A 25,009-nucleotide genomic window follows, 5' to 3' on the forward strand; every position below is an offset into this window, starting at 1 on the left:
GATCCCAGAACGCCGGGATCACGCCCTGAACCAAAGGCAGACGCTTAACGACTACGCCACCCAGGTGCCCCCAGAAATGTGCATTTTAATAACATCCACACAATTTTGTTATAGTCTTATTATTTCTTTAAATTGTGCAATTTAATTAATTAATTCAGGGAAAAAAAGGGAAAGACCAGTGACCTTTACCTCTCAAAACAGGATATTTTCCACTTAAAATTAATGTAAATTGCAGATGACTGACTTCCTTTTTTTAATTGAATGACTTTGGACTAAATTGTTTAAGTAAATGTGATTTTCTATATATTGTGAATTATTGCTGAAGTGAAAGCAGGTTAAAGGAACCCTTTCTTAACTCAAAGGACAAGGTGGTCCTGAGGTTTGTCCAATGGGTTTTATTCATAGAACACCTCCCTGAAGGTTCAGGCTAATTCCTAAAGTGTGTAAGCCAGGCTTTTTTGGTCTAACCCATGTAAAGCATAGGCACGTTATCCCACATGGCCGGGATTATCCTAACCTTATATTTTTCAGCTCTGTGCTCAGTGGCTTGATAGAGCTAATGAATCTTCTCAACGTACCTGGGGGTTCCCTATTGGTATTTCTGATGTGGCTGCTGGCAAGCGTGTTTTTATACTCTTCCTGGAAGTGAAACTCCTTCTGCCTTAAATGTGCAATTTCCCCTGCCTGAGAAGGTCAAAGGCACATTTATGTAGTTCGCAAGAGTATAAAAGAGGCATTCAGTGCTTCCCTGCCAAGCCAGCTGACGGGACTAATGCCTACTCATTTTCCACCTCTACTTATGGAAACTGCAGAAATTCATGGTTCCTCCATGGTCCCTGAAACAACAGTCTTATGGCAAATGAGCATTATAATAAAATATCCATATTATCAAATCAGCTAATGTACTTCGAAATTGGTAGGAGTAAAAAGTGGCTGCTCAGACAGTCAGTGTTAAACATATGTTAAAACCACCTAAATTAAAACAAAATCTACAGTGAAACCGCACTGGAAAAACTGGCAATTCACTTAGCATCCAAATGCTGAGAATATTCAAGGCAAATTTCAGTGCTTTCACAGTGTAACTCTATTAAATGCCTTTCTATCATTTAGTTTTAACTCTAGTGAGATTACTCATATTTATTGAGCATGTACTATATGTCAAGCCCTTAGTATTTATATCTTAAAATAATTGAAGGCAACCTAAATTTAGAGGTGGGGGGATTATTATCTCCATTTTGCAGGTGAGGAATGGAGACTCGGAGAGAGTCCCAGGGATTGACCCACAATTGCAGGGGAGTAAATGGTGGATGCAGGGATTGGCCCTGAGGTCAGTGTACTTTGCAGAAAGTACTCTGAGACGATGGAGAGAAAAAAATGAGCAAATTGTGGTACTTTCTCATCTGCCCACATTTCATGCTCCACTTTCTGATGTGCACCCAGCACTTCAGGAGGCTCTGCTTCCCGTGTGCCTGTAACACTCCTCTCCATCTCCTCTCTCCACGGGTCTTCAGGTTCCAGCTTTATTCATCTTCTGCAGAAAGATTCCCTTCTGCATCCTAACTTTTTTGAATTCTTGACTTACCATTTCAACATACGTTTCCATTATTATTTAATGTGTGTGTATGCATGTGTGTGTAAGACACAGGGGTGAGTGTGATCTCCCAGCTAGATCATCAGCTTCTAAAAAACAGCAACTCTTATACCACGTTTTGCAGTGTTAGTACAGGGTGGTCAGTAATAACTTCTCAAGCTGTAAAAGGTTCTGTCATTTGCATCTCTGTGCTGTTGGCGTATAGATAGGTGGTAAATAGTTTTTAAAGCATCATTTTGTAATTGATCAGTATTGAGTGCTAAAAGGGAGAGGATTTCCAAGTCTTTCATGTTGCTATCGTAAGAGGCCCATGTTTAACAATGATTGCTAGAATTTTTGCTTTCTGCCTGCCAGTGTTTTCTAACAGCTTACTGGGAAGACCAAACAGATGGACAAATCTGTAATGACTTAGTAGTTACTTTGGTTTACTGTTAGATATCTAGAGAACTCTTATTTTGTCTTTATTACTGTGTTTAAGATGTCTTAACCGAAAGGCTCTGGGTCCTGAGGAAATGGAAGGGCCGGGGTGGGAAGGTGAGGTACTTTGGATTTGCATTTTCTTTTAAGAGATTTCCGTTTTCAGTGTAGCTGACACTTGTAATATCTGTTAAAGATTGGTGCCTGGCCAGAATGCCTGTGAAATAGCTGTGGTTGAAGCTTCAAGTATAAAGATTTTAACAAAAGTGTTGGCAAAATAATGTATGAATAAAGACAGCGCTTGTTGAAAAGTATATGTGTGTGTGTGTGTGTGTATACGTGTATGTGTATGCATGTGTCCGTATAAGTATATATCTCTTGCAGTTATCTTTGTTCATTTGAAGAAATTTTATTTCAGGAAGTAATTTAACTCGAAGCCAGACTATCAGCTTACTATTTTTTCTAGGAAAAACATCCTTTGGCCTGTGGTGTGGACCACAGTGAACTGAGGTGTGGAATTCATTGGCCAAAATTGCAAAACAGCTGGTTTGCCTTTTCATGACTGTATTATTGAATAATGTGCCTGCTGCCACTATTGAGGAGATTAAAGGGATATACAGTATAGTGAGGTGGGTGGGAGACCTTAGGCACACACAGGACAGGGAAGGCTTTCGTTACATCAATGAGAATTTTTTAGATTACACACACGCTATATCCCATAGAAGTAAGAGCTTAGAGTTTGTATTTAAGTTTTATTTGTAAGCATGTAATATATAATAAAGAGTGAGTTGAGGAAAATATAAAAATTGTACTCATGTAAAAAAGTAGTTTTAAGACAGGAAAAATCTTTTAAGAAAATTTGCATTGTAAAGTATGGGGATTGGACTACATGTTGCTGGGAAAATGGAGGAAGCCAGTGAAGATTTAGCACAAGAGTGGGTATTAAGACTGTTATTTGTGACCTGGACTTGTTTTGGCTTTCAGAGGTCATGCTGATTCTCAGCTTAGAAGTACAGTCTCTTTCAAAGCGCAAACATTGAAAATAATAACTTTCAAATGTGCTTTCTTGGGTTCTCCATTTTATTTTCTTCAGGTATAAAACCATGAGTATTCTATTTTCAGGAGGATGAGGAAAAATGTATTTCCTTTTCTAGCTGTTTGGCTATTTTTGTTGTTGTTTCTGGTGCCATAAATGGAGAGGCATCTGTACCCCGCATTGTATCATGCCTCACAAATTTTTTTTTTCATTTGAATGTAATTGTTCCTTAGCAAATAATTGCAGTCCAGAATGACTTTTATTGAGCTTGATTGAATTAAGGTTCTGTATGAAAATGAGTTAGTTAAAGCTTAATCTATTACCCAGAGAATTGATGAAAACATCAGAAAAGCAGTCATTCATGGGGATTAAATATTCTTCCATATAAGTGGGCAACATGGTTGCCTTGGAGTCCCTTCTGCACTGACTGGGTAGTAATGACATCAGGGTGCAAAACGCACAGTGTTGACCTAGAAGGGGATTTTACCATGATGTGCCTTTGAATGTTATACTGTACATTAACACTAATTGGGAGTCTGTCTCATTGTAAGAAGTGGCACCTCACCTTTTTTTAGTATAATAGGCTTTTCAAAACATAGCACCCCAAGGGGCAGTGTGTAAGCTGTGCCAGAGAGCCAGTTGCTTTGGGATCTTTCTGTGGTTGCTTAGGCCCCGTCTTTAAGATAGGTTTTTCACATGCCAAGTCAGATGCCCAATTTGTGGTAAGAAGTAAATTATAGGTATTAATAAATAGTTCTCCCACCTACCATGAAGTTTCTCAGAGGGAATCCTGAGCTGTGCCTGATTGGTCCTGCTAGGTATGCGTCCTCTGGGGGAGGCAGTGTCACAGGTGGGAAACAGGCCTTGGAAAGGGGAAGGGAACAGATTCTTAACGAGGCAGTGAGAGCTAAGGACGAGAATGAGGGTTGAGAGGAAGCCAAAGTGGGACTCTGAGAACACAGGCGTTCGGTGGGCTGAGGCGAAAATCCGGCCTGGTGCTGTTGGGCGTGCACACTGCAGTCACCATGCTGCAGGGTTGTGTTCACACCTGAGGCGTTTCCCTCTGCTCACCTTACCCCTGTGACGCCCGTCCTTCTGACACAGCACACAGACACCCATTTCCAGCAAATCGCAGCACTTTGTGAAGTATTTGTAACTGAAATGCGGAGCAGCTTATGCTGAAACTGTTCTGAAGCTACTCGTGTGGGCATTCGTAAGAGCCAGATAAAATCTGGAGTGTCTAAGGTTGGCTCTCAGAGAACTCAAAGGGAGTCTGTCTCAGGCAGCATCTTCAGCCTTGAAATTGACTCTGGCTTCTCTCTCCTAGTCAGTTAATCCAACAAGATTTCTTTGTTACCCTGAGTTTTAAAACCCCTCTTGGCCACCGCGTACACAGCATAGTCAGCCTCCTTCCTCTCCCTCCTGACTTATCCAGAGATAACTGTATCGCAGTTGATACAGTACTGAATTGTAATCAAAATAAGGTATAGTTATGGTCCATTTTTGGATAGATAGATTATATAATATACTGACATATATATGATGTACTGATTATAGAAATGAACTAATCGACAAGGGTACCCGAAGATTGGTGAAAATTTATTTTTGAGCTCCTAAAAGAAGTTCTCTATATAGGATATATTAGCATGCTTTATTTCTAGGATAGCATGTGCTCACTTCTTAAACTAAAAAGTAAATGAATCTTTAAGCCAGAAAATGAATTAAATCCACACTGTCAGTTAATAATGGACCTTCCTTTCCCATTTTGGCACTATAAATTATTTTTTTTCCACTTATACAAATTTGTTTACCTGACAATTTTTTATAGTTATTCATGATTTTTACTCGTTTATTTTACAGTGTTTCTTTCTTTTGTTTCTTTTTTTCTTAAACTGTTTATTTTAATTGTTCTTTTCTATACGGCTTTTATGGATTTATATGAAGAAAATTATGTGATTAAGTATATGAGATAATGTATTTTTTAAAACAGTATTTTTAATAATGTTAGTTGCCTATCTTATGATAATATGGAATTGTATGCTTCCTTCGTTAAAAACACAGTCATTTAATTTGAGAGTATTCATAGGTGTCCTTTGTAGTTTGCGTCAAAGATCTGGGTTTATCTTTTCATCCATGCTCTTGTTTAAGAAAATATAGATGAATGAGTAGTATCTTGTATGAAGCCACATTAGACCATTTAATATTTTATTCGTTTTTGGCTATTGTTTTCTTCAGTAGCACTGGGTGACATTTGAATCGTGTAAGTCTAGACAGGATTACTCAGATGAATCATTACACATTTTTGATATTTAATATAAGTTCTTCCATATCGTAGTGGCTGATGAGAGAAAAAATTTCAGTTATGCCATAAGAAGATGAGTAGTATATGGAGGCTGTAAGTAAGTGATAGCCGGTTTCTAGAGTGTGTTATAGCCTGCTAATTGTAAAGAAATACCACAGTCTGCAGTGGGGTAGGAAATTGTTTCTCTAGGTTGAGTGTGAATTTAGTATACTACCATTGAAGCATCCTAGAAACTAAACAATTGTATTTCACATAGAAACTGAAATAACTTAATTCTTAAAAGTGATGCAATTTAAGTGTATGTCTATATTTGCAGTATTATTAATGTAAAATGTTCCATTTAATTTTTGTGGACAACCTTTTGCTGATTTTGATCCTCTTAACTGTATTTACTTCATCGCTTTCAGCTAGAAAGTAATTTTTTTGGTAACATTTTGTCTCTGTGGATGTCTCCCCCTACTCCTCACCTTTTTAAAAAAACTGTATTGCTTCACTCATTATCTTTAAAACATTTAAAAAATAAATGAGAAGATATTAATATCCTGACCACAGTTTATCTGGTTGTATTGGGCCAGTCATTTAAAATAACCTGAAACTAGTTAGGATGTCAGTTTAACATCCTGTTTTTCCAGTGTTAGCATAGGGATTTTTAACAATTTGCCCGATTTTGATTGTTCGGCTATTATTTATTTTGGGGGGGTATAATTTTGCGAAGGGACAAAAGTGTCAGCTTTGTTTGAAAGTCCTTCATGGCGCACCGTTTAACCACTTTGTTCTGGGTCTTTCACAGAATCCTGCTGCATCACAGAAGCTGGAAATTCTGATGTTCCATTAAAATCACAATGGAAAGTCTTGACTTGACGGGTAAGAGTGGCACTGTGGGTGCATCCTTCTTAGAAGCAGTTGGAGCGTCCAGAACAGTGTGCTGTCAGAGCTGGTCTCAGCTTTTTCCCATCCGATGCATTCACCTTCCGTATTGATCAGGGAAGTGTGATAATTTTGTGTGGTTGTTTTTGTTTTGTTTGTGAATTATTACTTTTTTTAAAGTGTCATTTTAATCTCCATCATCAAGTAAGTTAAATTTTGCTTTAAAATAATGAATTTTTTAAAAATGAACTACTTCAAAATCTGATTTGCTTCTCCACAGTAATGTGCTGTTGGTGAAAAGTCAATTTATTCAAGTCTTGAATACGTAGAGATTACATACCTAAATAAATATTAAATCGATCTATTCCCCTTAAGCTATTTTTGTTTGTCCTTCCTTTGGCTTTGATTGAAAAATGAACCAGTATCAAAGCATTATGGGGTGTTTGTTTTAATCTATTAAAAATAATAGAGGCAGGTATAGAGTGTTATGAAACTGTTTTGAATTTGAAAACCACACAGTGAAGAAAAAGTTGAGGTTATCAGACTCCGAAACTCTGTTCTCTTGTACATAAGTTATTTTCAAAGCTGTTTCTTTAGGAGAAAAGTTTTTAATGATTTTAAGATATGGCAATAGTATTTTCAGATTAATTTTAATAATGGTTACTTAAATGCAGAGTTGTCTCCATCTGGGAATAAAATGTGTGATTGCTTTACTGATGCCTGAACACTTGATGGTAAACTGATGATTTAAAGACAGGAATTTGATGTAAGTTAAAATGAACAAATAAAGTAAATATTGTTTAGTTGCAGTTTTCAGGACATGAACTTATTAATTTTTTGAGTAATTGAAAGTTAATCTTAAATCTTTCCTGTTTTTAAGTATTTTGATTTGTTAGCTTTTCAAATCTGTCTAGATTATCTGTGGCTACCTTCATGTTTTAGTAAGTATATGACTGAATGTTGCTTTTATCATTCAAGTATAAATATAAAACCTCTGAGCCATTCTTCTGAATGTCATTGTTTAAGATTATACATATATTGTAAAATATGTAAAGTTTAGCTTGAATATGTATTTACTAGGATATCTAAACAACAGAATCTTAATGCCACTGAGAAGATTGGGATTTAATTATCATTTTTCCTCCTTTCTGTGCCATTGTTTAAGGCACAATTAAGTTTCAAATACAAATTCTGGATTTAAGAGTGCCAGTTAGCATACAGTTGATTTTGGTTTTACTGGGTTAGCAGAATAGACTATAGAATATTTGACTGTTGATACTGAAATTTTGAATATGTTCTCAATTGTTAATCCAAAAGGGAGTTGAATGTAGTGAGGTTTAAAGAAAATTAAATTTGTGGCAGTATTCTAAATTCGCTGAATATGAATATATCTATAGAGAGTAAAGCTGGACACTTGGTATGTTCTGTTCAGAAAACTGAATTGTTAATCAGTTTTAGTATGGCAGTCTTTCCTTAAGTAGTGATCTGATCTGTGATTTCTGAATGTTGATCAGATTATTTCAACAAAATGTTTTTTATTGACTATAAGAAATTGACACAAATTCAAATTGCTGATAAAATTTAAGCTTAAGATGACACATTTACTTCTTCTTATTTACGATCATCATAAATACAGTATTAATTAAGAAATAGAAAAGATGCCATGTGAAACCAGGAGTAATTTAGGAAGCAAATCCTGGAAGATGTTAGGTGGCAAAAGGATGCCAAGGTCCAGTAAATCTAGGAAATGTGGTTGTATCATTCAGCTTAGGCTAAGTTATGTTTTTATTCAAAGAGTCCCCAGAACTTAGCGGTTTATAGCAGTAAAATTTTATTTCTCACACTTGTTCATCTTGATGCCTCTACTGCTGTTGTGCTCAATGTTGTCTTTGTTCCTGGACCAAAGCTGAAGAAGCAACCTCTCTGTGATGCATAACTCTTTTAAGGCGGAAGTTTCGAAAAGAGGAATGATGCTAGAAATGTGGCTCTTTAAACTGTTGGTCAGGAGCACGTCACTACCTCTCATTTCACTAGCCGAAGCATGTCACGTGGTCAACCACTATGTCATGGGGTAGGAGTGGCGTTTTTGTTTTGTTTTGTTGTTGTTGTTGTTTTTTTAAAGATTTTATTTATTTATTTGACAGAGAGAGACAGCCAGCAAGAGAGGGAACACAAGCAGGGGGAGTGGGAGAGGAAGAAGCAGGCTCTTAGTGGAGGAGCCCGATGTGGGGCTCGATCCCAGAACTCTGGGATCACTCCCTGAGCCGAAGGCAGACGCTTAACCACTGCGCTACCCAGGCGCCCCAGGAGTGGGGTTTTAAGAGAGGGTGCGGTAGGAAAAGTCTGATTGGGAGGCACAGTGCATATTTTAACTCTAATATCTGAATCCCATCTATGGCTTTTCTAAAGAGACAGAGTGCGTGTAGCATATTAAGCTTCCAAAGAGTCCATCCATTCTTTCCAGTGAATCTCTATAACATGTAAAATTATTTGACCATGAATCCTTTCATTTTCGTTATATAGAACTCAGTGAGCTATGATGCCCTAGCTTTGACAAGGTTTAAGGACTAAGGAATTCATAGAATTCAAGTTTCTTTATGTTTCAAATGTTAGAACTTTTCCCATCATGAAGTGAAGGGTTCTAGTATATATAATAGACTTACATTATTGTGTGAAAAATAGTTTTTTGTTTTGTTTTGTTTTGTTTTGTTTTGTTTTGTTTGAGAGGGGGGTGGGAGGGGCAGAAGGGGAGAGAGAATCTTAAGCAGATTCCCATGCCCAGTGTGACTCAGGGCTTGATATCATGACGCTGAGCTCATGATCTGAGCCCAAATCAAGAGTTGGTCGCTTAACCAACTGAGCCACCCAGGTGCCCTGTTGTGTTATAAGTAGTCTTAAAAATGAATGAAAGTATCTGTAACCTGGATCTTCTGCAGTTTGTATACAGTTAGAGAAGGGAAATAATGATTCCTAGGATAATTTCTTATTTACGTGTAATACGTTACAGAACTTTGACAAGTATTATCTAACTTGATGTAGGAAAAGGATGAGAAAATGGGTTCTTTGCTCTTTCTAGTGGTAATGTAATTATTTTACCCAGCAGTAGTAGCCAATTGCCTTTACTTAAGACCAGTTTTAAGAACCATCCTAGAGAGAAAGAACGCAGACACTGTAGAAAGGTTAACAATTGTATTCCAGGAATTTTCTAAAGCGCTCCAACTGAGATCATAACCATTATATAGGACCTGTGCGTCATTGTCTCTGTAGTCGTCTAGAAAATAAGTAGTCACATGGAACTCCTCAGCCAATATTGGTTTGAGTAATCCCACAGGTATTACAAGATACTGCTACCAGATCTATGTGGATTAAGATGATTTAAAAATGCAGGCGTGTGCAAACGATGCTATGTTTGATAGTTTATGGTTCCTTAAGATTGAGGGACTGAATCTGTGGATTCAGAGAAACTTTGGCATAAATCCTACTTCTGGCGCTTTTTAATTGAAAGGATTTAGGCGATTATTTAACCTCTCTGAACCTTTTTCTCATCTTAGTACAGGATAATGATCTCTACCTCGTAGGACTGAGAATTAAATGAAGTATGTCGAGTGCCTGATGGAGCACCTGGCACGTAGGAAGCACCCAAGAAATGGTGCTAAAAAAAGAAAGCTGTGGTCAGAGGTTAGGAATCCTGAATGCACTGTGAAATACCTTTCACATACGTCTCACAGTGTATGTATGTGTAAAATGTGTTTGTGTGTTTATATATAAGCACAGACACACACCTCCAAGGGCTTTAAAAATATGACCCTAGGGGCGCCTGGGTGGCGCAGTCGTTAAGCGTCTGCCTTCGGCTCAGGGCATGATCCCGGAGTCCTGGGATCGAGCCCCACATCGCTCATCCACTGGGAGCCTGCTTCTTCCTCTCCCACTCCCCCTGCTTGTGTTCCCTCTCTCGCTGGCTGTTTCTCTGTCAAATAAATAAATAAAATCTTGAAAGAAAGAACGAACGAAAGAAAGAAAGAAAGAAAGAAAGAAAGAAAGAGAAAGAAAGAAAGAAAGAAAGAAAGAAAGAAAGAGAAANGAAATAAAGAAATAAATAAATAAAATATGACCCTAAATGCATAATAATCTATATTCTTCTGCAGTTCTACTGAAAATACAGAGTGGCTACATTCTTAACACTGAGNTGACCCTAAATGCATAATAATCTATATTCTTCTGCAGTTCTACTGAAAATACAGAGTGGCTACATTCTTAACACTGAGAGAAAGGATGAATCCTGCGGAAATATTAGCAGCCCTATGATCTAATAATTCACTTCTTGCCACTGAAAATATAGAAGTTTTAAGGACAGTATGACAGCCAAATGTAGATAGATGCCCTTCACTCTGAATATTAATGAGGTCAGTATCAAATCAAATTTGATAAAGTCTTGATGCAAGGTACAAGAACTGGAGACAGTGCCACTGAAATTCTCTTTACCTTGTAGAGCAAATGCTGTGTGGTTTTAAAAAAATCAGCATTTCTATCTCAGGATTTTTATGTTAACTATTTTCCAGTGAGGATTAACTTGTTTAGACTCCCTCAAGCCCTTCTTGGTTGACTTTGTTCTCTTGTACTCTCAGAATCAGGCACAACATTGTCGGTCTCTCTTAAGATTCAAAGCTGTATGCTATTTCTAAAATGACAGTTTCATTTGTTTAATTTAGAAAAACATGTAAAATAATTTGGGGGAGTAAATTATTCTTCAGATAGTTTCAAATTCTTCTCTTCATTAACGGATCATCTTTGTAACTGTCAGTTACTCATTCAGTTGGATTATCAGTTACGTAAAACTACCTAACAAATGTGAGCTCTTCAGTTTTAGAGACGAGAGAGTCTGCTTGGGCCGCCATAACAGAGTGCCACAGACTGAGTGGCTCCAAGGACAGGTAATTATTTTCTCACCATTCTAGGGTCCACAGTCCATGATCAGGGTGCAGGCAAATTCTGTTTCTGGTGAGGTCTCCCTTCCTGGCTTACAGACAGCCACCTCCTTGCTGTGTGCCCCCATGGCCTTTTCTCTGTGTGTATGTGGGGAGAGGGAGCTCTGGTGTCTCTTCTGTTCTTGACACCAGTTCTATTGGAGAACATTCCCACCCTATTACCTTACTTAACCTTTATAGAGTTGTCCCTTGAACAATGCCAGTGTTAGGAGCAACCCTTTTGCACAGTTGAAAATCTGTGTGTAACTTTTGACTCCACAAAAACTTGCTTACTAACAGACTACTGTTGACCAGAAGCTTTACCTATAACATAAAGTCAATTAACACATATTACACATAATATGTGTAACATATGTAACACATAATACATAGAACACTATGTATTCCATACTCTATTTGCATAATAAAGTAAGCTAGAGAAAGGAAAGTGTTATTAAGAAAATCATTAGGAAGAGAAAATACATTTACAGTGCTGTACTGTATTTATCCAAAAAAAATCTGTGTGTATGACGTGGGCATATACACAATATACGTGGGTGTATACACAATATGGGTTCAAACCCATATTGTTCAGGGGTCAGCTGTACTTAAGATTTTGGTTAACTGAAAGAAGAGATTGTGTATTTGAAATAATGCCAGCAGACATCAAGGAGTCCCAAATCTCTTATATGTACCTGTTTATTGCCCTGCCTCCCTCACTCCCTTCTTTATCCCTTTATTCCTTCCTCCTCCTTTCCCTTCTTTCCTCTGATAGCAGCTTGTAAGTCAGGTAATGGTTGCTGGGATTTCTCAAATAAAATAGTAGTCTAAATACAGTTCATGACCATCTGTGTAGTTCTTCTTTCTACGTTACAGTAGCTTACTTTTCTTAGTAGGTAAGTCAGTTGGTGGATGTTTGGGATTAGTGACAGGTAAATAGTGTACTTACTTGCTGGATATTGATGTAAGCTCACCCTAGCTTTCTTGGTTTTATCTTGAATTTTGTGGAAGTGTTGAATAATTTCAGTTTTGTCAGTTGAATAATTTCAGTTTCTGATGATTTGATGTCTGTCTAAAACAAAATTTAATCAAAAGGAAGCAAACTTTGGAGACTTAAACATCTTGGGTAAAAATAATTTTAAATTGATTCGTAAAATTTATCACCTGACCTTGTGTGTTTACAGACTAATGTATAAGCTATTAAGCAGTGATCTAATTTTGTGGATGTTAGTTAAATTGGTTGAAGGGTATTTTAACTCTTAGTTACTTTTGATTTTGGTTTCACTGTAAAACTATTTATAAGAATGACTGAAACTCAAAAGCTTTGTATATAATAAATTTTAACAATATATTTCTTCTGAACAGTAGAATCAGTCTACTGATTATGATATTTACTAGTAAAGGACAGTATAAATAAATTCAGGCATGACTTCATTCCATGCATTAATACTTCTCTGAAAAGGGGGATAAATGAAGTATTTTTATACTGACGTCGTTATCCCCTTTGATCTCTGTTACAGAAAAGTGCATTTCCCCAGGAAAATAAATGGGTTTAATGGTGCCAAATTTCTCATAAGATAGCTATCAGAATTTCTGTGCATTTTAGTCTAAAATATACACTGCATTTACTAGATATTCTGTACATACACGTGTAAGTATAAATAGTAAGTATGTTTGAGTGTATGCATGTAGTTTCTTGATAAACCTTCTTCAGAAAGGTAAAGGACTTAATTTTACACTAGAAAGTCTATTTTGTTCATGGCTGCATCCCCCAAACCTGGAAACAGTGTCTGGCACATGGAAATTGCTTAGTAAGCGTTTGGTAAATTAGTATTACCAGAGTTCATGTTTCGTTGATCTTGTACGCCATTGAACTTGCTGTTAATAAGCATCCTCCGGTCTACCTGCGGATAATTATTTTTCCCATCTGAATTGTGGGAGAGAAGCCGTTCTTCAAAAATGAAAGTCTCTGTGCTTTTAAGTTGGTAGTTAGTCCTACAATCAATGAGTGTTAGAGGGCCGAAGAACTTAAAATGAATAGCAAAAAATTTCTGGGTGCCTGTTGACTCATTTATAGTGTGCATTGAGTCAGTGCAAGGGTTTAAGACCTTGGCCAAGTACTTCTCTAATAGTCAGTCAGTGGCCCTGTGAGTGGAGTGCATGTGACTCTCCTGGGGTTTCAGGTAAGCAGATTGGTTCAGTCGGGCTTGAGATGCTGTATGTACCTGGACTCAGTTAATACGTACCGAAAGGTAGGCTAAAGTCCACGTTTGGTGTTTTATTCTTGCAGGGTGGGGGTGGTGGGGGTAATTTTAGGGCATTTCTGTATTTGAATTAATCTGTGAAGATGATGGATAAGAATATTGTGTTTTGGTTTTATTTAGACTTTTACCACTTACTTAGTTTGGTTAGCAATTGTTGTGCTTCTGCCTTGCTTATATTACTGTTCTTAAGGAGCAGTTGAATTCTGTAACTGTTTCAGTGTTCCTTCACATTTACTGTAAGACCATTTATTAGCAAGTGTCTCTCCATGGCAGGAGTGTTCCACTTCAGGTGATGTTTTAAGGCACTGAACATTACCTTTAGGCTCTTAGAGAATACAAGTTTCTTGAGAAAGCCAGCCAGACGGGGAGGAACTGGCTTCTGAACAAGGCTTAAATAATAAAAAGCTACCATTTGTCTGATGAGCACTGTCCTAAACATTCTCAGTGCTGCCGCACTAATTCCAATGAAGAAGAATTGTCAGGTCAGAGACACCGAGACCTGCAAAACGTGAGGCGTGTCCACGTGCAGAGTGGTGTATGCCCTGCGATCCCTCCCAGCACCGCCGGGTCAGACACATACATGAAACTGAACCGTGCCCTTCCCGTAGCTGTGAATACCTACTGTGTTTTCGGCATTGTTAACAGTTAGCTACCAGTTCTTCATAGTAGGTACATGATATAATATAAAAGAGACGACAATGAAGTTTGAAATCGGTAGCTGCAATCTTGTGAAATACCAAAGCTCTTGGCAAAGCAGTGGTTTTTGTCCTGCTGTTTGAAGAAGCAGATGGCCCATCTTTCAATTCATTTGATAATGTGAACACTTACAGGGATGACAGTTCTCAGGTTTGCAAGTTTTGTTGTTTCTGTTAAAGTGATGGGTTTTGCCGTTCTTTATCATTCACTGAGAGGTTTCACTTTTTGGAGAACATAAGATAAATCTCTCTAATAAGGCTATTCTAATATATCTTGTTGATGGGAAAGGTGTCCCAGTTTTGTCTCTCTTCATGAGTTTTAATCATCACAGTCATAGAATTTTTTATGGATTGTCTCTATTGTAATAAAATACTTTACACATTAATGTTTATAATGGGCCTGGGAAAAAGTACTTTGGAAGTTTTACTTCATAGTGCTTATAAACATTCTGCTTCTTGCTTCTAGATTGTTAACTGCGTTACTGCTCACTCTTGCTTCCTGGAGATTAATGGGTTAGGCAAAAACTTAAAGGTTTTCTTATGGAAGACAGATTTAAATGTGTCACTTTTGTTTGAGCTGTAGCTAGATCTCTTAGAAATGTGGGCTGTGGACTCAGATGGATTCAAGACTAAATCTGACTCAGCTTTTATTGTGATTGTGATGGGGGAAAGTTACCTAGATTCATCTGTGAAATGGTGTCTCTTTATACTGTTAGATACTTCAAAATATTTTCTATACAATCATATGTGATAGAAAGTTTGATTTTTATATTTCCCCCAATTAATTTTGCAGTTTTATTAAAGCCCAATCAAAGCTCAAACTTATGAAAATATTAAGAGATAAGTCCTCTATCATTCAGTGGATTATAGTTATTTTAGGACTATTACTTTATACTCTTGGTATTAACAAAATTATTACCTCAAATAAATTATGTAAGCGTAACAGTAAATTTTTATAATTTACATAATTTTCTTCCAAGACTGTAATTATCTTAACAAAACAAGGAAATGTATTATGAATTCTTAATGACTTTTAAAGTATGACAGCCATATTCATAAATTGATTATCTTAACCTGATAGCTATAAAAAACTTTAAAAATTTTAGTTAAATAGTCATGAGCTGACTCTGCTCATTTATTCATAAATTAGAAAAGCAAAATTTCCCTTCATTTTTAGGTCACTGGCTTAGCATTTCACAATTCATTGATCCAAGAGAAGAAGATACTTTTCTACACCTGCGGAAAATGCTGACTCTGTGAAAGTACTTACTTTCTGATTTTCGTTCAGATGGGCATGAACTAATACAACTTGGTCTTTTATCTAATATCAGGTATATTAATTTTGAATATATCCATAATTAACATATATATTAACTTTGATTATCTCTGTAATTACTATATCTAAACTTGTTTTGAGGATAATCATCTATGCAAATACCTTGATTCCTTCTAAAAGGTGCTCTATCAGTTAGCATGTATATGTTAGGTGTTTGTTGTCTTTTTATAGCAATTTTGCCTTTTCTAGTTGAATACGTGTACGTTCTAACCATAACAACCATGGATCTTACAGACTTCTTACATACTTTTAAAATTATTAGTGTATATTGAAATTCTAGATCTTTCTGGCCCACCTACGAGAGTATTTGCACTCTTTCTTCAGCTCTGTTCTATTTCTTTTTCAAACCTGAACTGCCTTCAGTGATTTTACTGGAAAAATGTTTTGTTTAAAGATAAAGTAATATATTTTCTGTTCCTTTGTTTGCTTAATAAATAATTACTGGAACTACCATGTGAAGTCCACATGTTAGACAATGTCAGAGTCGCAATATGATAATAGAAGGGGAACTCTAAGCAGGAAAGTGGGGACTTCATTTAGAGTTGAGGAAGGTCTAAATCCCAGGTAGGAATATCAAGCAAAACTACCCAGAGGGAAGAATACAAAAGTCTGGAGAAAGTGAATAGACCCCTTTTGCCTGTTGGATGGCATGTATATAAAGGTAAAATGGGAAACCTAGAAAGGCCAGATATAAGAGGGCCTTGAATGTCAGAGTGAGTTTACTTATTTCCTCCTTAAAGGGCAAATGAGCCACTGAAAAGTTTTGAGCAGATGATACAAGAGGGATGGATTGGAGGGGAAAAGAGGAGGTAGACGTTGGAAAGATTGGTTTAAGGGACTTAACCACATCTTAGGTAAGAAGAAGTTGTTGTTCTGGCTGGAACCCATGTGAGAGAGAAGATGTAAATGGGACCGCCATGAGAGACATGATGAAGGTTATACCCTGTCTGGATACAGTTTAAAATATTTTAGATTGACATGTTCAACTCTTAAAATCAAATAAATCTTTTTTCCAGTTTTCAAGGCAAAAATTGATACTCAGTTTTAAGGATTCCTCCAATGAAGATGTTCTCAAACACTTGATACCTACTACTGTTCAGCCCGTGTATGTGTGTCTGGGTGTATTTAGTGATTGTAAACTTAGCCTTCATTGTGTTTCTCAAAGAATACACATCCTGTCCTGTCACTTGAACCAAATTACTAATCTGTAGGATTTGGAAACAGCCTGACCTTGTGCTGGGACTGTAGAGGGATCATAAGAGGGAAGGAAGAAGTGGGGGTGTTGAAAAGGAAGCCATAGATAGGTTTTTAGTTTAAGCATGGGTGTTCAGATAGTTCTGCTACCAGCAGTAGAGAGAGAGTAGTTGACACTGATTTTGGGGAGGGGGACATAAAGTTTAGGATGGATTGGATTTGAAATGCAGAGAGGATATCCACGTGATTATGTATAGGATGTAGTTACAGATTGATGGTAAGGTTTTGGGAGAGATTCAGGCTAAAGATAAATAGAGCTTAAGAGAAAGAGGTAGAGCTGAAACTGAATATTGGTGAAAGTAGAAAATACGGCTAAGACAGAACTTTGGAAAACACCTACGTATTCTTTATTAAGAGAAATCTGAAGGAAAGAAAAACAATCAGATCAGCGCGGGGGGAGCAATAGAGTACAGTACCAAAGAAGATGGGGAAGAATTTTCAACAAAAATGTTGAAAAACATAGAGACCTCTAAATGTCCCCAGTGTTTGGGTTAGGTGATTCGGGGGTCCTTTAGAGAAAGCATTTTTTGTACAGTGATCAAGGCAGAAACCACTTTGTATAGTGTTTGCAGTATTCTCTGTTTTATTGCCACATTCTTGGTTTTTTCTTTTTAGCTGAAACTATGTTAGGCCACTGTTTTCACTGTAATCTATAATGACTTACAAAATCCACTCCCTGGGAGCATAGAACTCATCTTGTATAAATGTAGTTTTAATATTCTTTTTAAAAAATATGTTATCTCAGACTGTTTCAAATCAAAACTTATCCAGGTGCTAATATCATTTTCTCAAATGCACTGCAATGACTTTCTCTAAAATATCATCAGCAAACTACTTTGTAAATGCCTCTCCCGTAGGACTTATGTTATAATTGACGTTACAGAGGGATGAGTAATGAATTCCCTATCATTGCCAGCTCTTCTTTTACACTAAGTACAGTGATGCTTTATATGAGGCCCACTGGTTTAATAAAGATCCTGTCGAAAACGCTTCGGTGTAGTAGGCCACCCGCATATGAAATTTTTAGAGTAGAATCCGGTACGTGGTGACTTTTGTTTCCATCTGCAGAAAATAGTTTTAAGGGGATTCAAGACCCACCCTAAGTAGTAGTAATGATTATAATGTTTTAAACTGCACTTGTCGTTATTTGCATTTTTCTCTCTGTTGTGTACATGTGTGTGAGAGTGTATTTTTTCTCATCTTCACAGTGACTCTTAGATGTGTAGGTATCATTATTCCCGTTTCATACATGAAGGAACTGAGGCTCAGAATATTGAAATAAATTGTCTGAGCTTTTTGGCTAATTAAAAACAGAACCAGGATTCTGATCAGCTTTTTCTGACTTTCAAGACCGTGTTCTCTGCATGGCCCATACAGTTTTATGAATTATTTGAAAGTTGAATTTTAACACTCTTGATGGCAAGTACTCACTCTGGTTTGGGAGCTCAACACCTCATTATTTTCCTTTTTTTCCCCCTACAACTAGGGAAGAAGAGATCACTTTGATTTGCTTAAACATGTTGCCATTTGCCATTGTTGGTTGTCAGATACTTTTCTGGGAATTTAGTACTGTTACATACGTAGTTAATCTTCACATCAGCTCTATGAAAGGTAGATACGTTTCCCCTCAACATTTTATTATGAACTTTTCGAACATCATTGTACACTCGTGTGCTCACCACCTAGATTTGACCATTAACATTTCCGTTATTTTATTACATATCTGTAACCTAGCCATCACCAATTCAATTTGTTTTTGACTCACTTGCAAGTAAATTAAAGACATTACTATCCCTCTCGTAAATACTTCAGGATGCCTATTGACTGTAGTTCGCTATTTGTGTACAACTTCTTTAAAAAAATTTATTTGTGAGAGAGAGAGCATAAGCGGTATGGGGGGGGCAGAGGGAAAGGGAGAAGCAGGGCTCCCAGTGGAGCAGGGAGCCCGCTTCTCCTTCTCCCACTTCCCCTGCTTGTGTTCCCTCTTTCGCTGGCTGTCTCTGTCAAATAAATAAATAAAATCTTAAAAAAAAAAAAAAAGAAAGAAACTTAAATTCAGTGAAATGCACAAATCTGAAATATACATTCTCTTGAGTTTGATAAATGCATACACATCTGTAACCCCAAATACCTATCAAGATATAAAACATTTCTATTGGTAGGTGTCTCTTTTATTCACATTTTGTAGGTGAGGAAACTGAAGCACAGAGAGGGTATTGATCTTCCTAAGGTCACACTGCCAATAACTTGCAGAGCGAGAATTCAGACTCTTGTAGTCTGGCTGCAGGGTTTGCGCTCCTAACCACACCACCATACTATCCGTGGATTAGCTTCACATATTCAGGTATCGTTTTACATTTCATGTATGTAGATTGTAATGTTTATTTTTTACATAGGTGTATAGACACAGAAGTAGTATGTTTGGGATTAGAGTAGAAATGCTGTTGTAGAAATGCATCAGTTCTCTGTATGAAGGTTATGGCAGTTGAAGTGGGAAACTGACTCCCTTCATTGAAATACTAGGGTGCATCTCTGTATGATAACTCTTGTCTTACCTGGATCCTTAATTAATTTTTCCATATATAAAGTCACAGTTAATTTCCTAATGACAACACTGAGGTTCAGGAAAATCCTAAAGTGCCACTTGAATGAAAAAGGGTAAATGATGTTCAGTATAGTTTTGTATTAATCATATTTTTGCTCTATTAGTAGAAAATTGTTCATCTGTATGTGGTATGTATAGTATCACTCACCTTGATATCTCAGTCCCCAAAATAATGGAATTAACCAATTTAGGATTTATACCTATGAAATTTGTGAAGTTTTCAACATGAATGGAATTCTTTAACCTTCCCAAATAAATTGCATAAAAATATGAATAAGGACTGGAATAGATTATATTAACTTTTTTTTGCAATACTTAGGTTTACCATCCTTAATGAAAATAAATTGTATCTCTTTCCTGTGTTGTGTTCGCATCCATAAGCTGTATCTGAAAAGTTGACTAGTACTTTGTTCACTATCCAAATGATGATAAAGCAGCCATTATGTGTATTTAAAAAAATTCTTAAGTATTGCTCAAAAAGCAATTTAAATAAATAAAAGCATGTTGTTAACAAAACCTAGCCAGTCACTAGAGGGCAGAGCAGTACTATACTTTAGGTTTTATTTGAAAATTTCTGGTTTAAAAATTGCTGAACATAGAAAAATATACCAGTGCACAATTAAATAGAAATTTCTTTGTGTTTTTATTACCTTGTCTTGCTGTGAAATCCAATAACATGCTTACCCTTGTATCAAAGGAGATTTTCTGGCAATTACATTGCTTTCAAAAGGGCATGATTATTTAGAAGAGTATAAGTATCCCTCAAGAGAAAACATCAAGGCTTAGAAAGAGTGATGCATTAAATCACTTCTATGGTACCCTGAAATCGGATTGCATGCAGTATACACTTTAGGTGAGACATTATGACAGATTAAGTTCGAGACAGGCTTACTAGTATTTCAATCTAAGAATTCATTGAAATGTGGAGCATTTTTTTAAATCTTTTAGCTGAAATGTGTTGAATCATTAAGACTTTGAAATTACCAAATTGTAAAAGCAGTGAACTAACTCTGGCTCCTTTTTTAAATGTTAAAATTCTGTCAAGTCACATTCACTTAATTTCATTTCTATTTGAAATTTCTTATTATTCTGGTATATTTTCATTATGACTTATTTTTTCTGATAGATTTTTAAAATAAAGGAAGCTGTGAGGTAGTTTCCTAGTGAGTAACCTGAGTAGTTCAGTATCTCAAAGATAGACAATTTTACTTTGAATGTGTAGTTTGGATTTACATGATTTATGTAGGATTCATTTCTAACGGGGAACATGAGATGTCAGAAAAAGCGCTGGAGTTTGGAATCAGAAGATTCAGGGCCCCAGTTACCAGGTTTTTGCTTTACAACCTTGAGCAAGTCACAGTACCCCTCTGAAGTAACGATTTTATAAATTGGAAAATGGGGAAAGTTTTTTTTTTTAATTTACAACTGGGTTGTTTTGAGGATTGTGTTTGTGTCTGTGTGTGTGTATCTCCAAAAATAAGACTGTAAAGACAAATTTTAGTAGGTGATTTAAGCTCAGAAAAGCCTTAGAAATAACTTTGAAATGGATATTATGTCATAAATGTAGTAACACGGGGGTACCTGTTATACGATAAATGTAGTTTCCAATCCAAAGTGAGATTGCCAACCTCTTCCCTGTCTCTTGAGTGTCTCTGGCTGCTTAATCTCTCTGTAACTCTTGACTCTTTCGCTCCTCTTACACTTTACTCTCTGTTTATTTCCATGTTTCCTCTCTCTGTGTTTCTCCTGACTGTCTTTGGTCTCTCTCTGTGTTTTTCTTGTCCCAGGCACCCTCAGGAAGACCCCAAGCCTCTAGCGGTACCTGGTATCATCTCCAGCATGTTTATAGATGTGGAGGATTCCCTGGGATATTGAGAAATACCAGAGGCGCATTGTTCTCCTGTAGTAAGTCCATCAGCATTTACTAAGTGACTACTGTTAACAGAGCACAGTTGGTGATTCCTTGGGCAAAGAAGAATGAGTCAGGGCACAGCTCAGAAGAAATAAATTAACCTCTTCTCAGTAGAGGTTCTTGTAGGCTAGACATGCATGCGAATGAAAACAACAAAAGAAAAAGCTGACAAATAATTATATAGATGTGTTGTATGGGTGCTGCAGAGGCCCGGAGTTAAGGCAGTAGAGAACACCAGGTGGTATTTATCAGGTTTCCTGCATGAGTTTAAAATTTGGTTTTGAAGTATGGTTGGAAGAAAGATGAGGAAAGAGAGGGTGGAAGTGAGTAATTCCTGTGGGGCTTGGCCAGCATGTTGGCTTGCCTGTGAGGGAATCCCTGATGGAAGGGTAGTGAGATAAGAGCCAAAGTTTCAGCCTACCAACAGCGAACTTTCCTTCAGCTCCCAGTCTTAGAGAAATTCAGGTTACGAAAGGAAGTACAGCCAAGTTGAGACTTTCCGTAAACATACATGGTATCTGTTGCCAGTTTTAGAATTTATGGAGTTGAAGGGTAAATTGTGACTACGAAATAATGGAGAGGTTCCTGTGCCATAAAATTTGGACATGCTGTTGGGATATGATCTAGGGATGCGCTGTAAACATGAAGATGAATTAAAATAGTAAACCAGTGTAACACGTTTGTTGTTTTTGTGTTAGAAATTTATTTTTGCCCTATATTTTAGATAGTCCTACCTACAGACACACTATGGTTTTCAGAGTTGGGAACCTTGGCTAGCTGTGTCACGTTGGGTCGTCCACAGAATACTGAATCTCCATTTCCTCAGAGGAAAACTAAGGATGGAAACATTGACCTCAGAATAGTTAACCTGAATTAAATAATCTTTTAAATTCTTGTGCATGATAGGTACTGCTTATTACTTGCAGACACTTAAAAACATCTTTAAAGTAGTTTGTAAAATACAGTAATTTCTGAGAGCTTTTTAAAAATAGAAGCAACCCCATAGTATTCAGAAAATGCTATATATACAGAGAATGTTTATAACGTGGGGATAAGATACAAAGAATAATATTAACAGGAATAACTGAGTACATACTACTGACTTAGGAGAAAGAGCTGTCCCTGGCCCCATTCCCTTGCCTCTCTTGAACATGCCCCGCCCTGCCCCCTGCCCAGTCCTAGATGATGAATTTATTACTTCCTTGATTTTCTTTATCGTTTTTTTCACATATTTATGTATCCCCTGCATTGTTTTTATTTGTGAATTTTAAACAAGTGATATAATACTCTTTTTTTACGCGCCATCTCATTTTTGCAGCCCAGCATCGTGTTAGAGAGTCATCCTTGCTTGTTCTTGTCATTCACGTACGATCACAGTTTTACTTCATTGTCTGAAATACTACACTTTATCCACTTTATTTTGATGGCCATTTTAGATTGTTTCCAGATTTTGTGTTATTAGAGATAAAGCTGAGAGGGAAAATTCTTGGGAATCCTGTTCGTGCCGCTTGCTGTGCATATTATTTCTGTAGGATATTTGTTGAGGAGTGCAGCTGCTGGGTCACGGGTATGCCCAGCCTCAGAACTCTACGTGAGAATGGCAAACGGATTTCCATGGAACTTGTTACATTCTATACTCCCTCTAGTCCAATGTGTTTTCCTACAGTTCTTTAAAATGCTTGGATTTTTGTTGAAAGAATTCTGTAAGTTGCCAAATAACACCATCTTCACAATAAACCCTGATGAGCTATTTTTTTAAAATTAGTTTTATCCTTTGCAGCAGCTGATTTTCTTTGTCACAGTTTTCCAATTGTCGCTTGTACCTTTTCTCAAACTCACTGAAGTCAGACATCCTGAAATAGCTGGGTGTGTTTGCTAGCTAAGTTGTTTCTCCCGAGAAAACCACATCATAATAATGTGATGTTCTCTTATGTTAAATGAAAATTGTTAGCTGTTCCTGACTTCTAAAGACAGTTTGGGCAGAGAAATGTACACATCTTTTACTGATTTCTGTTTTCCTTAATTCTTGTTGAGAGAGAGAAAGAGTGACCCTCAGAGGGTCATTTGCAAGCTGTAGTGATTTCACCTGGGTTTTGTTCTGCACTGCGGAAGTCCCCAAAGCTCTGGTAAATGACTCTGCTTGTATTTGCCACTCTCCCATTTTCTGACCTTTGCCCACTTCTGTTTTTCTCAGCCAGTGATTCTTTTGTATGGGATTATACTTCTCCATCCATTCCAGTTTCCGTATCACAGTTCTTCCATCCTGATATTCTGTACTTGGTGCCCCATAATGTTAGTTGATTGATCTCAGTATTTTGCCTATCTCCACTCTGGTTTTTTTTTTGAAAAATGGGAGTAGTAGACCAGTGATCTGTAAGATTCCTTTCGACTCCAGCATTTTGTATTCTGTCTTCAGTTGAAATGAAAATTCGTTTCTCTCTGGATGTCTAGGCACCGCTACCAAAATCCGAACCCATTTACCTCACTGGGCTTGAGGCCCATGACTGTGTCAGAACAACCTGTCAGTCATTGTCTCCCGTAACCACAGCAGGTGGGGCATACATCAAATTTTCCCTTCCTCTCTTTGTTATTTAGGGTTGATTTGTTCTAGAGAAAGAATACATTTATCATTCTTTGTAAAAGTGTATGGAATACCTTTGGCTTCCCAATTTCAATCACCAGGCTACCCGGGCATTATTCAGTGTTAAAACCTTGAGTTGTGCCCCCTTGTTCCTCCTCCTCCTCCAGCCCCACAGCTGGGTCCAGGGCACTTTGTCTTCCCGTTTGTTATTTGCTGTACAACTTAACCCCATGTCTTTTCTCCTAGTACATTTACCATCTTTGAATCGCTGTTGATTTTTACTGTTGGGCCTTCCCTTGGAGTCAGTGGGTCTGTATTCATCTGGTGCTAGAAGAAGCAAGTTGCCCATTCTTTCTCCTGTAGTTTCTCTGCTAGGGATTCTCAACTCCAGGTGAATGGCAAGTGAGGGCCTGAACTCATTCCCTTCCTTCTTTTACTCCATCTTCTCAAAGCTATTGCAGGGACTCTGTGTTACTTGTCCAGATTTCATTTTTTTTTTTTTAAGATTTTATTTATTTTTTAGAGAGAACGAGAGTGGGCGAGCATGAGTAGGGGAGAGGGGCAGAGGGAGAAGCAGGCTCCCCGCTCAGTAGGGAAGCCCAACATGGGGCTTGATCCCAGAACCCCGGGATTATGACCTGAGCCGAAGGCAGATGCTTCCGACTGAGGCACACCAGTGCCCCTAGATTTCATTTTGTGACTGCCTCTGAACTCTGTGGATCAAAGGCAAAAGACACCAGAGAGCAGACCACATGGAGCAGGGGGCACAAACTCTGTCTTAACTTTCTATAAATTGTAGTCACTCCTGAGGGTCCTGGCCATAGACCTGTGTGTTTGACCATGAACCAAGATTAAGTAGACTCTTTCTGACTTTTATTCAGGAGCACAAAACAATGTAATCTTGTCACAATGTTATGAATCTGCTTTGTGAAAAATCCTGTGTAAGTCTGGCAAATTTTAGGTTAAGAAGAGAATAAGTTAAGAATTTTGTAACCAGGGGCGCCTGGGTGGCACAGCAGTTAAGCGTCTGCCTTTGGCTCAGGGCGTGATCCCGGCTTTATGGGATTGAGCCCCACATCAGGCTCTTCCGCTATGAGCCTGCTTCTTCCTCTGCCACTCCCCCTGCTTGTGTTCCCTCTCTCGCGGGTTGTCTCTATCTCTGTCAAATGAATAAATAAATAAAAT

The 25,009-nt window shown here is 37.4% G+C and overlaps 1 protein-coding gene across 12 annotated transcripts in view; it reads left to right on the top strand.

The window, feature by feature from the left end:
* BBX (BBX high mobility group box domain containing) overlaps positions 1–25,009 on the top strand; it is a 260,888-nt gene that overhangs the window by 100,137 nt on the left and 135,742 nt on the right. For 7 of the 12 annotated variants that reach the window (XM_019804242.2, XM_034657819.1, XM_034657824.1 and 4 more), the window contains 2 exons: positions 6,137–6,210; positions 10,438–10,616. In XM_019804242.2, coding sequence (XP_019659801.2) covers positions 10,590–10,616 — 27 coding nt within the window. In that variant the 5' untranslated portion in view covers positions 6,137–6,210; positions 10,438–10,589. Of the gene's footprint in view, positions 1–6,136; positions 6,211–10,437; positions 10,617–15,313; positions 15,468–25,009 lie in introns of those variants that run through there. The other 5 variants (XM_019804247.2, XM_034657840.1, XM_019804248.2 and 2 more) reach the window with 3 other exon arrangements.

Source organism: Ailuropoda melanoleuca, chromosome 1 (genome assembly GCF_002007445.2).
Source record: "Ailuropoda melanoleuca isolate Jingjing chromosome 1, ASM200744v2, whole genome shotgun sequence".
Classification (NCBI taxonomy): Eukaryota; Metazoa; Chordata; class Mammalia; order Carnivora; family Ursidae; genus Ailuropoda; species Ailuropoda melanoleuca.